The sequence below is a fragment of the Dioscorea cayenensis genome, chromosome 25 (assembly GCF_009730915.1).
Source record: "Dioscorea cayenensis subsp. rotundata cultivar TDr96_F1 chromosome 25, TDr96_F1_v2_PseudoChromosome.rev07_lg8_w22 25.fasta, whole genome shotgun sequence".
NCBI classification, from domain to species: Eukaryota; Viridiplantae; Streptophyta; class Magnoliopsida; order Dioscoreales; family Dioscoreaceae; genus Dioscorea; species Dioscorea cayenensis.
Window position 1 is genome coordinate 745,776 of NC_052495.1, and position 17,570 is coordinate 763,345.

Consider the following 17,570-nt stretch of genomic DNA (forward strand, 5'->3'; position numbering starts at 1 on the left):
AAAAAGAACATTTGTGGAAGGCTTGGAACATTGAACACCATGAACATTAATTTTTTTTTAAAAAAAAACATAAAAATGTTGGTTTTTAAGTGTATGGCCGCGGGAGCTATAAGATATTACGATTTTTTTTAAAAAAAAAATAAAAATGGAAAAACTGCTATTGCACATAATTTTCAGTGGAAATTGCCAAAAACACCTTGTAAGTTTGCAATATTGCCAAAAACACCCCGTTAGTTTTCAGACTCCTCAAAAACCCCTTCCTTTTGAATACTGATGATTTTTTTAAACCCCCAAACATCTAATAGTGATTGATAGAGTTAATTTGGAATTTTTTTGGACTGAAATCTGTCCTCATGTGGGAAGTTATGGCAAGTATGATAGGGTTTGACTATAATGCCCTTGGAGTACAATGAGCTTCTATTTCGAAAAATGAAGCTTTCATTTAAAAATATGAGGTATGAGGTTACTGCTTTTAAAAATGAGTTTCCTGTTTAAAAAAATGAGTTTTCTATTTAAAAAAATGAGTTTTTTTGTTTAAAAAAATTGAGTTTTTTTGTTTAAAAAAATGAGTTTTCTGCTTTAAGAAAAGAGGTTTCGTTTAAAAAAATGAGGTCTCTGTTTAAGAAATGAGTTTTCTGTTTAAGAAATGAGGGTTTTGTTTAAAAAAATGAGGTCTCTGTTTAAGAAATGAGTTTTTTGTGGTGTATTTATCACCCCCAAAATCTCTTTATTGCAGTTGGACTGTGCCAGTGAGACAAAGCATGCGGCTCACAATCACAGTCACGTTGCATGAAAAATGGGATTTCATGTTCAGAGGAAAAGGTGCAACCTTTCGATGCCTTCGCTCGACGACAAGGAGCATGCGGTCTTCCCCGAGGTCAACGACGAAGAAGATGAAAGAGATGAGGTCGACGACAGGGAAGGCGATGAAGATGAAGGCGAAGACGGCGAGATTGAACCCCTCATCGAGCACCGCTTCCTCCCTCCGCTTCCCGTCACCGACTTAGGCACCATGGATCCAAACCCCGGAATGATCCCTAACCCTAACCCTATTGCTATCCATGTTGCGGTCTCCGTAGTCGAGAATGGTTCCGTTTCAGTTCGACCTCGTCTTATCCGAGCGTCGCCACCGAAGACCTCACCACTCGATCGCCGAGGAACGTCGCCAACCCTCGATCGCCAACGCCAATAAAGATTTCTCCTTTAAGACCCCATACGAGCATGCCACCTTCGAGATTGCTCGCAAGATCCGGAGCTCGAGACTCAGGCGTTCGCGAGATCGATGACGATGAGATACTCAATGTCCCTACTCAATGAGGGTCTCTGCTTTAAGAAATGAGTTCTCTGTTTAAGAAATGAGTTCTCTGTTTATATGCTTGTTTGTCTTTGTTTAACTATCGATGTTTCTGTTTAATATATTGCGTTTACGTTTAAAAAAGTGCTTAAATATCGTTGTTTCTATTTAAATATGTACGAGTGCAACCTTTCGATGCCTTCGCTCGACGACGAGGAGCATGCGGTCTTCCCCGAGGTCGACGACGAAGAAGATGAAAGAGATGAGGTCGACGACAGGGAAGACGATGAAGATGAAGACGAAGACGGCGAGATCGAACCCTCATCGGCACCGCTTCCTCCCTCCGTTCCCGTCACCGACTTAGGCACCATGGATCCAAACCCCGGAATGATCCCTAACCCTAACCCTATTGCTATCCATGTTGCGGTCTCCGTGAGTCGAGAATGGTTCCGATTCAAGTTCGACCCGTCTTATCCGAGCGTCGCCATCGAAGACCTCACCACTCCGACCGCCGAGGAACGTCGCCAACCGGATCGCCAACGCCAATAAAGATTTCTCCTTTAAGACCCCATACGAGCATGCCACCTTCGAGATCGCTCGCCCGGATCCGGAGCTCGAGACTCAGCGTTCACGCGAGATCGACGACGATGAGATACTCAATGTCCCTACTCAATGAGGGTTTCTGCTTTAAAAAAACGAGGTCTTTGTTTAACAAATAAGCTCTCTGCTTTAAGAAATGAGTTCTCCGTTTATATGCTTGTTTGTCTTTTGTTTAACTATCGATGTTTACGTTTAATATATTGCGCTTTACGCTTTAAAAAAAGTGCTTAAATATCGTTGTTTCTATTTAAATATGTACGAGTGGCCAAGATTAATTGGTTTTTATATCCGGGATTAATTTATCATGTAAATATTTGTTTTTTCTGCTTTAAATATTAATGTTTTTTTGTTTAAAAAAATGATTTTTTTATGTTTAAAAAAAATGATGTTTCGTTTAAGAAATGAGTTTTCTGCTTAAGAAATGAGGTTTCGTTTAAGAAACGAACTCTCCGCTTTAAGAAATGAGCTCTGCTTTAAGAAATGAGTACATGCAAAAAGGAATGCAAAAAGAATGAAAAAAATGTATGCAAAAAGGTTTAAGAGCAATGATGGAATTTCATAATGCAGGGGTAAAAAGGAAGTGAAACAATAAAGGAAGGGTTGTTCGAGCGTATGCAAAACTCACAGTGCATTTGTGAAGTTTTGAAATTATCGAGGGTAAATGATGAATTTTTCCCTAATTTTTATTTCAGTTTTCTTTTATTATTATTATTATTATTATTATTATTATTATTATTATTATTATTATTAGCGACTAATAAATATTTTTATACCATAAAAATAATTTTTTAATAAAAATTTTATTTAACTATCGAACAACTGAAGTATTGTTTTTTTTTTTTTTAAATGGATAAATGAACCATTACACATGTACATGTATTCTTAAAATTGAAAATTTGTTTATGATCTTTTCCCATAAATTAAAGTAAGATTAATAAATATAACTATAATATAAATGCAGAATGATTATATATATATATAATCAGTCCGGTTGTTATTTTTAATATCATATATATATATATATATATATATATATATATATATATATATATAACACCATGACTTCTTTTTCTTTGAGTTTTAAATTAAATCTGATTTGTATGTTTTCAAGAAAAAATAAATAAATTTTCTCAGTTTTAAAAATAAAAAATATTTTTAAATATTATTGATAATCTAAAACAATATTGATATCTTTACAAATAAAAATCACTTAAATCATAAATAATGATATTTCCATAATTTTATTATTAAAATAATCAACTTATTTTATTTTATTTTATTATGAAAAGAGCATAAAAATAAAAATTATGTGTTATCATAATTTGAAAGCGGTGAGAATTTGAATTATACGAGTCTTGATCTTACATCCTTTGTCAAAATTTGTCTGTCATTTATTTTGGTAAAAAAAATTAAATTAAATTAAATAAAAGGTTAATTCAGGTATTATTATTTTTTAAATTTTTTTCTTATATAATATATATATATATATATATATATCGATATGAAGAATCAAAGTCTAGAAGCATTTCAGCCATTCAAAACAACTGTGAATCAGATCGATCGCATCATCGCATTGCATCTCCGACCGAAACCACTACTCGATATCTCTTTTTCATGGCGAGCAGCACTTGATAACCAAACCATCGCCGGCCAAGCATCGTCCATGGCTTCGATCTCCACATGCTTCGCCTCGACGACGAGGCTCTCCCATTTCCCATGCCTCTCGCCTCTACCAAAACCCTCTCTCCTCCTCCTACGATCATCTCCGAACTATGACCATACCCTGTCTCGCCGCTTTCGCCTTGCAATCTTGGTCAATCCCTTGAGGCCTAGGGTTTCGATTCCGATTATCAGGGCTAGCGTTCAGGTTCCCTCCGGGATCAGGCCCGGTGGTGCTGTGGAGACTGACAAGCTCTCGTCCGATGTGAGGAAGCGGGCCATGGATGCGGTTGATTCTTATGGAGGGAGGGTTACGATTGGAGATGTGGCTAGTCGAGCTGGGCTTAAGCTTGATGAAGCTGAAAAGGCTCTCCAGGCGCTTGCTGCTGATACTGGAGGATTCTTGGAGGTATTTTTCCTAATTTTGGCTGCATTTCACTTCGTTTGTGTGTGATTTGTTGTTGTTGTTTTTTATTATTATTATTATTATTTTTATGTTCTTGTGATTGCCTCATATTCTTGTTGACATTTCCTGTTTGCACATTTGATCTTGGGTTAGGTTTTAATGGAGTCTTGATTTTTATATGGTTTCTAGTTCTTGATATGACCCAGCTATCTTGCTGTTCCATGAACCATGGAAGAATTCAGGTTTTGTTGGTATGCCTATGAAAACCTTCAATCTTGAATTATTGTCCAAGAAGTCCCACTTTGTTTAACTTTAAACTTGGAAAAACAAGCAAAAATTGTTGCCCACTTTATTTATAATTAAGTGCACTCTACATTGTTTTTTTCTATGTAAATTTTTTTTTTTCCTTTGGTTTGCCTGTTTTTATTTAAGCTATTCTCTGAAGTGTTTGTTTGAGAGAAAAATATTTCAAGTTATTATTGATAGGTTTCAGATGAAGGTGATGTATTATATGTTTTCCCAAGGGATTATCGCACAAAGCTTGCTGCTAAATCTTTTAAAATGAAAGTGGAACCGTTGCTTGATAAATCCAAGGTACACTCTCTCTGTACTCTATATCATTTGATGCTTGATAAAGGCACACCTAGTATATTGTTTGCAGTTATGATGTCTAATTTATCCCATTTTATTGCAGGCTGCAGCTGCATATGTGATAAGGGTTTCCTTTGGGACTGCACTTATTGCATCGATTGTTCTTGTATATACTACAATTATTGCACTTATTTCAAGCAGAAGGTACTTTTTGTGTTTGGTGCACTCTTGCTCACCAACCTTCAAATATTATACCTATCAAGTCGGTGTTCATTTTCTTTTCACAATTTTTTTTCTTCTTCTGTGTGCTTTACACAAAATGTGGCTAAACATGACGAGGCTCTCTCCTTCTTGTTTGTAGCGATGAAGATAATCGTGGAAGGCGTGGAGGCAGATCATATTATGATTCTGGTGGCACCTTTTTCTTCCGTCCATCTGATTTGTTCTGGTGAGTTCCAGGTTGATAGCCATGTCAAATTCGGTTTTATTATGTGGGGAATATGTTGTGCAGTGATTGTACCTTGTTCTTGATGACATAGATATTTTTTTCTTTGTTGTTGTATTTGTGTCAATTTCATTTGAAATTTACTTTATTGATTGTTCATCTAAACTATACATTGGATGAACTATAATTTGATTAATTAACACCATATATCACAAAACTTTATAGGGTAAGGTATATGAAGTAATCTGGTATGTTGATGTGCTATTCTTGTGCTTATGGTAAATTTTCTGTATTATTCCATGTCTGAAAGTACTTCTGGACTCAAATTGTGCTTTAGGGGTAGGAAAAACCTGTCCAAGGCATAACAAAATTATGAAAATGAATGAACAGAGATTGGTGGCTATGCCCTCTGTATGGAACTCCAACAATTCCATCATTAAAACCCTGATATTTCAGACGAGATCTTTTAATATTAGTTACATTTATCTCAAGGCATTACCTAATTTTCAAACTTAATGCATATGTTTGTGCCTTTTCCTAGTCATTTCCCTTTTGTTTCGAATTCACTAACATGGAGTCAAAGTTAAGTGTGAAAAATACAATCTCTTGACCCTCTCAAACATCCTTTGCAGGTATTGGGATCCATACTACTACAGGAGAAAACAAGAAAGAGATAACGGAATGAACTTTATTGAATCTGTAATAAAAACATGGTTGACTAATTTTTCTGTTATTTAACATTTCTCTTCACAGTTGAAATGCATTTAGGTGAATATATTTTCTTCTCTCTTAAGGTTTTCTCCTTTGTTTTTGGTGATGGGGATCCAAATCAAGGAATAGAAGAAGAGAGATGGAAGCTGGTACATTTTCAATACTTAATCTGACTAGCATTTTAGTTTCAATCTTTAATTAATTCGATTAGTACTTAGGTCATAATTTGGTTATTCAACTGCCTTCTTGCTGCATGCTAAGGTTATTTTCCAGTCCATCATTTTTTTTCATAAGAATCACTGATATTTAAGGCAGCTTTTTATTCATCTGGGCAGATTGGACAATATATAACCTCAAATGGTGGTGTTGTTGCTGCAGAGGAGCTTGCTCCGTATCTTGACGTGCCGTCTGCAAATGAGACAGTGGTAGTTACTTTTATGACTTTATTTCCTATGAAAGAAGAAAATTGCATTAATGAATGTAACATTTACTTTTATGACTGCCCTTATGAGTCTCATGGTCTAACAGGATGATGAGTCATACATTTTACCAGTGCTTTTACGCTTTGATGGCCATCCAGAGGTTGATGATGAGGTATACTTTGTGTGTAGCTATGTACATGTTAAGTTTCTGGTAATCCATTGTTGCATCATCACACATTGTCCTAGCACTCCAAAGTGCAAAAATATATCCTTGATTTTTTTTTAACCAGTGTGTCATCAATAGATGGGCCCTTAAAGTTATTGTGAGACCTTACTGCTACCTCAATTCTAATCTGCTAAGAGTTATAACTTATAATTCCTTCAGTTGATTTTGTTTGGTCAATTCAGATTGAAGCTCGTGATTAGCTTTTCTGAGATTTTGTTGCTTTCATTCAGATTATTCTAGACCATTAGCTCTTCCAAATTGCCCAAAAGAAAACTTTGAACTACCAAGTTTGTGTGACACATTTTGTTATATGAATCATGAATGACACAAAAAAAGGCAAAAAAAAAAAAAAAATTGAGGAAAGAATGGCTGCAATGCAGGGAAACATTCTCTATCGGTTTCCATCCTTACAGCGAACTGCTTCATCTCAAAAGAGCCGTAGAAAAGAATATGTTGGGAAAAAGTGGGCTGAGGCGTTTGATGGGGCCAGGAAATTTTTTCAAGAGAAGAAATGGCTATTCAGGTTAGTGTCTTTAAACTTTTCCTTTTACAAGATGGTATAGAGTTTAGTTCGATCAACTCTTCTGCTTTTTTATTATTATTGTTTGTTTGTGATTGCTTCATGTCCTAAGTGAGGATCATGATTGTATTTTAAGTCTTTTTTGTTTTTTTTACTAAATTGAGTTGTACAAAATAGCTTTTGTTAGAATACTGAAAAATAAGTTTTTTCCAAGGCTGTGATACTAGATTTGGAAAGTTAATTATTATAAATGCTGGCATTTTGTGCACTGCAACAATTTCACCTGTTCTATTGATAAGGTATTCAAGTTTTAATTTGTTCTAGTCTTGTAATCAACTTGTACAAACACAGAAGGAAATTCTAATGATCGCAATGTTTAAATTGGAGCATGTTCACATCTGCTAAGTGATAACCTTTTCAATTAACAATGGTATGATGTGTTGATTTGAGCTATCTTGGATTAATTTTATGTGTTTGCAGTAAAACAGGTTCATCTGAGAGAGCAATGGTTATAGGACTTGGAGCACTCAATTTTTTTGGAGTGGTTATTCTGGGCAGCATGTTAAAGTACTAGTCTGCACTGGCCATTTCTACTTGATCTTTTCTACTGCACATGCTTTCCAGTTATCATGAGATACTTCTTTTTACAGGAGTGTTGCAGCTGCTCCTCAGGGCTTGGTTTCATTTGTTTCCGAGATTTTCCCTTTTCTCCAGGTTTGCTTCCATAACTTTGTTATTGGTAAAAGAGACTATTTTTGGTGAATATTTATAAATTTGAGGCTTATAAGTTGTTGATAATAAATTTTAGAATAAAGAAATAGAATGTCTATAAAATATTTTTGGGAAACACAACAACTTGGACTATATTCTTGTAGCTCTTTTCTTTTTGAGATAATTACTTTTCAGGACAAATCCGCATTTATCCACTTAACATAAAAGAGAATTTATTCTAATAACCTCTTCTACACTGGGATGCTCAGGTAGGGTGCTGTCCGAGCTATCTGTAAGGTGAGATCTCCTTTATTGTTGCCATAATCAAGTGCCGTGCCGGTCACCATCACAGCCCTTTGCCCTGAGTGTTGTCATGGCCAATGTGGGGTGGGGATAAGGTTGCCTCTAGTGTCGTTGTTGTGGCTGCGCTAGGGTGCTATTATGCCCCATTGTTGCTGAGCTAGGGATGTGTTTTTGCCCACAATGTTGTCGTGGCTGGGGTGAGGTTACACCCAACCATGTTGGAGCAATCACCTGTTATCCCTTTTGTAGCCATCATGGCCGAGCGTGGGACATAATTACACCTAATCTTTCCTCAGCTTTGTCATGCCACTACCTCCATGCCACTACCTCCATAGCAACCTTGTGGTTGGATAGGGTGGGGGAGAGATTGAGGTTTTTATCGATATAAACTTTTTGGCTTGGGTGTAGTTTGTGTTGATTAAAGTTCAATAACCCAACCTTAATAGGTTATTTTTTTTTGTCTTCACTTGCTTGTGCCTTTGGGCTATGTTGTTTGGGTGAGGGTGTTGTCATGGTAAAGTGCGAGGTGAGAATGCCCACTGTTGCTGTCACATCAGAGTCAGGGTTGAGGAATGATTTTTCCTTGCGTGGATTGGGAGTGATTGCGCCTCATTCCTAGTTGCAAAGGCGCACAATAACACCTTAGCATCATCACCACTGCGTGGGGTGTTATTGTACATTATTGCAACAAAGTTAGGGCTGATTTTGCCTACAATACCTCAACTAACACATGAGGTGAGGTTGCTTCCTGGCATGCAGGCTGTCGAGGAATGATTATATCCCCATGAGGTGACCACGTCACATGGGATGAGATAACACCTAGCGCTTGACAATAATATGACGTAATATCACTCCTGTAGTTGTGACAACGTTGATGAGGTGCCATGTGCCCAAGATGAGGTGCAATCCTTCCTCTTGTGTTGTTTTGGCTAGTTTGTAGGGTACAATCATCAGTTGTGTGCAGAAGAGCAACATCACCTTACCTGCTTGTTGCAATTGGCCATAGGTGACACAATCGTCCCTTACTGCCAGCGTACCATGTGGCACAATCGTTGCTAGGAAGCAATCTTACTTGGCGTGTTGTTTGCATCAGTGCCGAGAGTGATTGCAAGCGCATAATAACACCCCTTACAGCCAAGTTGGACACAATGTCACCTTGGATATTGTGGTTAACGCATAATGTTCAATTGTTCCCTGTGTGAACAATGATTTACCTTATCTCATGCACTAGCCACAATAATGCAAAAGGTGAGATCACACCATGCGGTTAATTGCAATTGGGCACAATTGCACCCTATATAGTTATGACAACGACGAGGCGCTATTAAGCTCAATTGTGTTGGGTGACGTCGTTGCAGTTAGCACACGACCAAGGAGTAACCTCATTGTTACGATTGCATAGGGTGCTATTGTGCCTAGTTGTAGTCGAGTGCAAGAATGCAATCTTGCTCTTGGCTTTGTTGTGGCTAGTGCACAGGGGGAGATTGCTCCTAGTCCATATGGTGAATAATTGTTTTTTGTGTATTAGCCTCAAGGTTAAGGCATGATCTTCCCTTTGATGTTGTTGTCCGCACTTTTAGTGAGATGTGATCTTTGATGCTGCAATAATGCAGGGAATGATTGTGTCTCGTGTAATCACCCTATGCGGGGAGATTGTGCCTCTTGTGTTGCAAGGTCAAGGATGAGATTGTGCCCTGCGTAGCACACAAAAGGGTAGTATTGTGCGCTGTTGTGAACAGTCTCATGGTGTGATATCACCATTGACATCGAGTGAGATGCGATCTTTTCCTTGGCATTGTTACAATTAGTGCAGAGGGTGAGATTGCTCCTTCTTCACACGGGGAATGTTCATGCCCCATGCATTAGCTACAAGGTCAAGGGTCAGGTCATGCCTCACTCGTTTGGAAAAAGTTGCACTATTGTGCCTTGTTGTGGGAAGGCGCATGGTTTGATCTTGCCCTTGATGTTGTTGCAAGTACTATATTGAGTTGGGTGCAGTGTTGCCCTCGACATGGTCACAACTAGTACACATGATGAAGTCACTCTCTATCCATCAGGGGGGAAGCGGGAGATTGTGTCCTATACATTAGTTGTAAGGTCAAGGATGGGATTCCACTTAGCCTCAAAAGGGTGTTTTTGTGCCTAGTTGCGACCATGATCTTTTCCTTGGTGTTGTTACGATAAGTACATAGGGTGAGACTACCTATTGTTGATGCGGGAAATGATCATATCTCATTTAGGTGTGAGATCATGCTTCAGTTGGCTGTAAACCGATGCCGTTGTGCCTTGTTGTGGGTATGCGCAGGATGTGATCTTGCCGTTGACATTGTTGCAATCACCATAATGAGTGAGGTGCAATCTCACCCTTAATGTTGTTGCAGCTAGTGCATAGAGTAAGGTTGTTTCTGTCCACATGAGGAATGATAGTGTTTTGTGTGTTAGTTATAAGGTTAGGGGTGAGATCGTGATCCACTTGGCTGTAAAAAGGTGCTATTGTGCACTGTTGCGGGCAAGTGCAATGTGTGATCTTGCCCTTAACATTGTTGCAATCACCACATTGAATGAGGTCACTCCACTATCATGCGTGGAGAGATTGTGCCCCACACTTTGGCCATAATAGCACGATAGTTAAGATCATACCCTTTGCTGTGATGACATACATCTTGCTCACTACGCTATTATGACCCAATGCTTTGTGTGATCTTGCCTTAGCCATTGTTATAACTTATAACCACCTTGTGAGGAACAATCGCTCCTCTAATCTTGTGTGTTAACTAATGCCTTAAGCGTCATCTTGCTTAGCTGCAATGGGTATAATAGCGTGTCTTGTGACTGTGTAGATGAGCTATTGTGCCCTGTTTTTGCCTTATTGCAACTAAGTGCGGGCATGATTGCTTCCTTAGCTTCGTTATAGCCAAAGCATGGGTTAAGGTTGCGCCCTAATAGGTGAGTGGTCATGTTAGCACTAGCGGCAAGAGCGGCAAGATTATACCACGACCGATGTAATGGTGCACAATAGCCTCCCAATGTTGTTGCAATTAAAGCTAGTGCTATTGTACTTTGTTTTGTCCTAGCACTAGCCGCGATTTTGCCCCTAGCATTGTGTGATGAGCTCGTGGGGTATAATAACTCTTTGGCCCTGGTGCCATTGTTTAAGTTGCTTTGAATGTTTTCTTGTGTCATGACTTTAGTTGAGGTTTTTAAGAAGGTTAAAAAGGTGGGAGAAAACCCTCAAAAAGGAGTAAATGCAAGGCTCGAACCTTGTGAACAATTGGTGCTAAATAGGAGGGTTCACGGATGTGGTAGTTTGATCAATTTCATATTTATTTTTCTTATGTTTTAATGTGTTTTCTTAATTAATTTTCATTTAGGAGTGCGCCTTAGAGTGTCCCGAGTCATTAGAATAAAAAATAAGGTTAATCGGACACCAAATGAGCCGTTTAGAGCCATTTTAGTGTAAGGTGTTTGTGGTGTACAGTATCTACGGGCTGAAAGGAGACCGTATGGGAGGCCGTATGGAGGCGTATTTTTAGGGTTTAAAGCTATTTTAAGCCATTTTTACTTCATTCCTTCTACACACTTCCACAAACCCTTTCTCCAATTTTCTCCTCCTCTAGAACCTTCATCCCCTTTTCTCTAACCTATCATTCTTGCTTTGAATCAAGAAGAAAACTCAAAGATTTCTCCTTCATCTCTCGAGAATGAGCTTTCCTTGGGGTTTTTGAGAAGTTTTGAGGTAAGGAAGTACTTCATTTGATCTTCTCCTCCTCTCTCTCTTTTTATTGGATTTCTTTGATATTATGGGTGGAGAATGATGGGTTTTGTTTGGATTTAGAGAATAGAAGAACTATGGAGTTGTAAAACCTTGAATCCATTGAGAGATTGGAGAAAGATCTTTATGTTCTAAATTAGGGTTACTGTAGCACCGAACCAAGTTTGGTTTCTTTTGCTTTTCTTGTTAGTTTTGAGGGTTGTGAGAGTATCATATTTGTTAGATATTCTTGCTAGAGTGCTTAGCAAACCCTAGAAGCACTCATTTTTCCAATTTAAGCATTATTCTTCATTTTAATTAATTAAGTGATTGATAAAATTTCATTGCTTGTTTTGGTTGTTTAAATGCTTCTAGGAGGTGAGACTTCAACAAAGGGGAAAGAGCCGGTGGAGAAGTAACACCGGGGTGTCTTAGCTCGCCAAGTTTGTGAGTGGAATTTTATTAAATCATGGACTATATATCATGCATATATATATATATATATATATATATATATATATATATATTGGCCTTTGAATGACAAGCTTTCTATCTATAAAACTCTTGAGATGTTATTCATTGGATTTGGAAATCATGAGTATTTATGATTTGATTTCTTTCATGGTTTTTACTAAAGATCATAAATATATATATATATATATATATATGTTGTTGTTATGATTTGAAAACTATATGTTTTAGAAGATATGTTTGAATTATGTATCCTTATAGGTCAGTATGAGGTATAGCTCCATCTTTAGATATACCTCATACTGACCTAGTTACTCAAAATATTCGAGTAAAATGGAGCTATACCTCATACATAATATATTAAAGTAATGATCTTTACTTGAACATCAATCTTTTATAAGGATACATAATTCAAACATATTTTCTAAAACATATAGTTTTCAAATCATAACAACAACATATATATATATATATATATATATATATTTATTTATGATCTTTAGTAAAAACCATGAAGGAAATCAAATAATAAATTCTCATGATTTCCAAATCAATAAATCATCTCAAGGGTTTATAAATAGAGGGTCAGTTCAATGTATGAACAACCTGGCGATGTATAGGTCCATGGGTTAAAAGTTCACGCGGTGGTGGGCAGGTGTTCACTTGTTCAAGTCCCTGGGCGTTTGGCTGGTGGGGCTGAGCAATGTTGTCAATCATGATTGATTGAAATGAGGATGACAGCAGGTGGAAAATAGGATGGCTTCAGGATGTTGGGCACTCAGCAGATATCTGCGGTATGATACTCTCCTGACCTCAAGCTGTTGGTGGGACAGTCTCAGTGGCTGATCGGATCTGGATGACAGGCGTTCAGGGGATCAATGGAGGAGGAGGAGGACAATGGTGGCTATCAACTTGGGATGGGGAGATCTTGGTTTCAGATGGGTGGATGAGGTTCTGGAGGGAGAAAGCTGTGAAGAGAAGGAAAATGACAAAACAAACATGCAGCTCGGCTCCGTGGATACTGTGCACCACAAGCACTGGCACTAACTAAGCGGCTCATTCGGTGTCCGATTGACCTCATTTTTTATTCTAATGACTCGGGACACTCTAAGGCACACTCCTAAATGAAAATTAATTAAGAAAATACATTAAAACATAAGAAAAATAAATATGAAATTGATCAAACTACTACATCCGTGAACCCCTCCCATTTAGCACCAATTGTTCACAAGGTTCGAGCCTTGCATTTACCCCTTCTTGAGGGTTTTCTCTCACTTTTTTAACCTTCTTAAAAACCTCAACTAAGGTCCTGACACAAGAAAACATTTGAAGCAACTTAAACTCAATGAACAAAACATGAGCAAAGTAAAAAAAAAAAAAGTCGAACTCTTGTGATTTCGGTGTTTTTTTGTTGCGTGTGTGTTGTGGGTGGGGTTTGGGGGGCACTCAATACATCAGCGACTATGACTTGTGCGATCGTTGCAACAACACTATGGTGCAAGAACACGCCTCAACTTGAGGCAAAGGGGGAACATAACGCCTGATGTTGCCGTGGCTAGATAGGGCACTATTTGCCTCATTGCAATATATTTCGTCCTTCATAGTATTGCAGCTTAGAAACTATTGCAACTTAGAAAGATACTTTCGTCATAAGATTGATTGTGCCTATCACTCAAAGTGTCAAAATGGCCATGCTGGTCAGACATGGGCCCCCACTTTGGGGGTTCATCTGATTTTAAAATGTTATTTAAAAATCTAAAAAATAAAAAAATTCTTTTTTTTTAATCTAAAAAATATAAATAATAAATTAGTAAAAATTCAAAATTGTGTGATATTTTTCCCAAACAGTGCTAGGCAATGCACCAGTTGACACCATAGCTTGTCACCCCTATAGCGATCATGGCCAGGCGTGGGACACAATCACTCTCATCTCTGTTAGCATTGTGCTTTTTCTTCCTTGGCAACCTCATGGCCAGACCGAGGGGAGATGGCATCCTTATAGGTTTTCATCAGCATGCGCCTTTCGGCCAACACGCAATTGATATTATTTGAAGATAAATACCCTAACTGTGATTTTTAAAGGAAAACATTTTCATAAAAACAAGGACTATAAATAAAGAGAACAATCAAAGGGGAGAGTAAAGGGAAAGAATAAAGTTTCCAAAAAATCTTGTTAGTAATTTACCGCATTTTTAGTGTGTATGACCTGTTCCATTTTGCTTCTGTCACTCACATTCAAAACCTTTGGATTGATGCAGATCTATGCCGCATCATTTTTTGCAATTCCAGTTTTTCGGTGGTTCCTGCTGCTCAGAACAAATGCACGCATTGAGAGGCGAAATCTTGCAAGGCAGCAGCGTGCCAGAGCACTTGAATTGCCAAATCCTACACTTCGGAGTAAGGTAAAACTCAAATAAAAGCATTTCAATTTAGATTAAATTTCACGTGATGAGATCCTTTTTTTCCCCCCTTTTCGGCAACATAAATCATCAATTAGTGATCTATGCTTCCCAGGCTTCATTAGTTCCTTCTGCTATCAATTAGCCAGATTTCTACCTGATTTATTATGGCCTTGCACAGCCATGTTGAATTTTGCTTCATCTGCTGTTGTGTTGGCCAGCTGTTGAATGCTCGAGACATGGCTCAAAGGAAGGTGATTGGATCTGACAAGATAGTATATAGCACCCAAAAAGATCTCATTGATCAAGACTATGATGCCAGAGATTGGGAACAGAGGTTTAAGGAATTGGAGAAATCAGATTAGAAGGTCTGGAGATTTTTTTTTCTTGCCTTTGCATCCAGATGTGGTAAGCACTAAGATTCCAAGAATACTGCATCCCAACCCATGCAACCCATATGGCATTTTGCTTTTTATCAGATTTGTGGGATGGTGGAGTCCTAGGTTCTTGCAATGCCTTGCCATCAGCTGTTATCCTGTATATCTACTTTCCCTTGCAGATCTTTTGACCATTTGATTTCAGAATGGACCAACCCTTTTTGATGCTAACATCAAAAGTGGTCATCAGGCAAGAACACAACAAGTGTAGATGTTATATCCTAATGTAAAAGTATGTTATGGCCCAGTACATAAGAAAGATGAAAAGCAGCCATCACAGACTGATGGTCACATACCTTTATTGATGCATGGTATATATTTATGGATGTGAAAAATGTTTGCATGCTTGGGCATTTTCTTCTATGGGATCTGTGAGGTGTTTTTACAAAATTTAAAAACTTAAAAAATAAAAACAAACATAATTAGTGCAAAAGTAGATGGAGTTGTGATTTATTTTATGGAAAACTTTATTTTTCTTATGTTTGGATGATATCATAATGTCTATCTTGATGTAAAAAAAAAAAATTAAAATAATGATATTTTTACATAATAAGTTTTAAGAATAGCTTTTCCAAATGACATGTTCTAAGTTGGCATTAGTATATGTTTTTTTTTTTCTTTTTTCTCCAAATTTGGATTAATTTTTTAAATAAGTTTATTTTTATCATTTAAATCTTAAATAGTAAATAATAAACCGAAAATCTCTTTCTAAACCTTAAATTGTAAATTAAAATTTTATATTTAAAGCTTAGTATTTATATTTAAATTTAATATTATAAGAATTTATAATTTTTTATAGTTTTTAAATTTTATGGTTTGTATGTTTAAATTTGATTTTATGGAATAAATAATAAGGTGAATAGTAATATAGCTGTCAATTTAACACCCACTCCACGTCATTCAAATAATTTAATTGGGAAAATAAATATAGCATTTTTCACAAAAAGTTATCCCAGGTGGATGCATTTTCTATACATATAATTCTTTTTGTTATGGATTAGTTTCATCTAGTGAAAATTTTATAATTATAATTAAAATTTGAAATTTTTAATATGTTTTCTTTTACATGTTTAACATTTTAAAATATTTAAAATTCAAAATATTTCAAAACATATCAATAAAATTTTAAAAAATAATATATATATATATATATATAATGCATCGTCTGTCAACCGTTGGATTTCGATCCAATGGTTCTAAATTATTTCATAAATGGTATTACTGTGCTTATAAATAGTAGCACAGTTAAAAATGAGATGTATATAATAATTTGATCTGAACCGTTCAATCAATTTATACACAGTATTTGAACAAATCTGAACCGTCCAACCTTATTTCTACTACACTGAAAGCAAACATTTTAAAAACACTAACCCATAATTAGGTCTCACTACAACACCCTAATAATTAGGGTGCGTAACTACGAACGTATGCAGATGATGTTATATATATATCAAACTCTACTAATAATTTTATAAAAGAAAAGGATAACAAACACTGCCCAAAGAGGATGGAAATGGCTATCTAGAGTCTACCGAATTATTAATCTCAATAAAAATAATAAGTAAATAAATAAATAAATAAATAAATAAGCTAACAATGAAGCGTGCAACTCATCTTATGTCTGTTTCCTATACCGTCTAATAACTATGACCGACTTTCAAAACATTAAAAATAAGATTATTGATCCATGTCGAGGTTTTTAAAGTAAAATATTGATGGCTATGGCTTTCAAATATAATGAAAAAGAAAAGGGTGAAGGAACATAATAGAGTACTGATTATTTAACATGCTTCTTGATCACTGCTTTCAGATCAAACAAGTTAAGAAACACAACAACACAGTTAAAGGTTTCACCTGTCCGATCTTGATAAAAAAATAGCGTGTAGTAAAAAAATTTGACGGGCATGAGAAAAGAAAACATGTATTGAAGGCTTGAAGCTAAAGAAATCCAAAAAGCGAAGCAAATGATCAATTTGCAAAGACCTACAACAACGAATGGAATCAAAGAGTAGAGACCCATAACCAGAGTACCTGAGATCAATAGCAATAGAATTCAAGAAAGAAGAAAACGAGCATTGAAGTGGAAGACATCTAAAATAAGAGAAAGTAACAATTAATTTCAAGAGACATACAAAGTAAAATTTTGGGTAAGAGATCGAAACGAATCAGAAGAACATGAGCAAGAAGGAGAGATCCTAATTAAGAGAAAGAAAACAAGCATGGTAAAGATAAGACATACAAAATAAGAGAAAGAAATGATTGATTTCCAAAGATCTATAGCGTAGAAATTGAAGAAATAAGGCAAGATATCCAGATGCTCAAGAAAATCCAACAATGATCCATACAAACAAATCATAAGAAAGGAGATATTCAGCACCTGAGAGCAATGTCCATAGAGATCAACAAACCCTAGTCGCAAGATAAGGGTTTCTCCTCCATTCCTCTCTCTCTGTCTGAGATCAAGAACTCGCTCATCAATCTTTATATAGCCACACTGATACAAATGAGACGGGCATCTGCATTCTTGAGGGCAATCAGGTCATTTCACAAAATTGTTTTATTTGAATGTGGCGCACAAATTTAACGGCTCTCATTAAACAAGGATGACACATGTACGGGAG

General features: G+C 36.6%; 1 protein-coding gene across 1 annotated transcript; it reads left to right on the plus strand.

Annotated features, from left to right (window-relative positions):
• The first annotated feature begins 3,395 nt into the window (after positions 1-3,395).
• LOC120253018 (uncharacterized protein At5g03900, chloroplastic) lies at positions 3,396-15,307 on the plus strand. Its single transcript, XM_039261252.1, has 13 exons — positions 3,396-3,962; positions 4,446-4,553; positions 4,654-4,754; positions 4,912-4,998; positions 5,628-5,694; positions 5,790-5,855; positions 6,042-6,131; positions 6,235-6,300; positions 6,735-6,877; positions 7,355-7,441; positions 7,525-7,588; positions 14,369-14,512; positions 14,731-15,307. The coding sequence occupies exons 1-13, from the start codon at positions 3,396-3,398 to the stop codon at positions 14,872-14,874; spliced, it is 1,734 nt and encodes a 577-aa protein (XP_039117186.1). The 3' UTR covers positions 14,875-15,307.
• Positions 15,308-17,570: the final 2,263 nt, after the last annotated feature.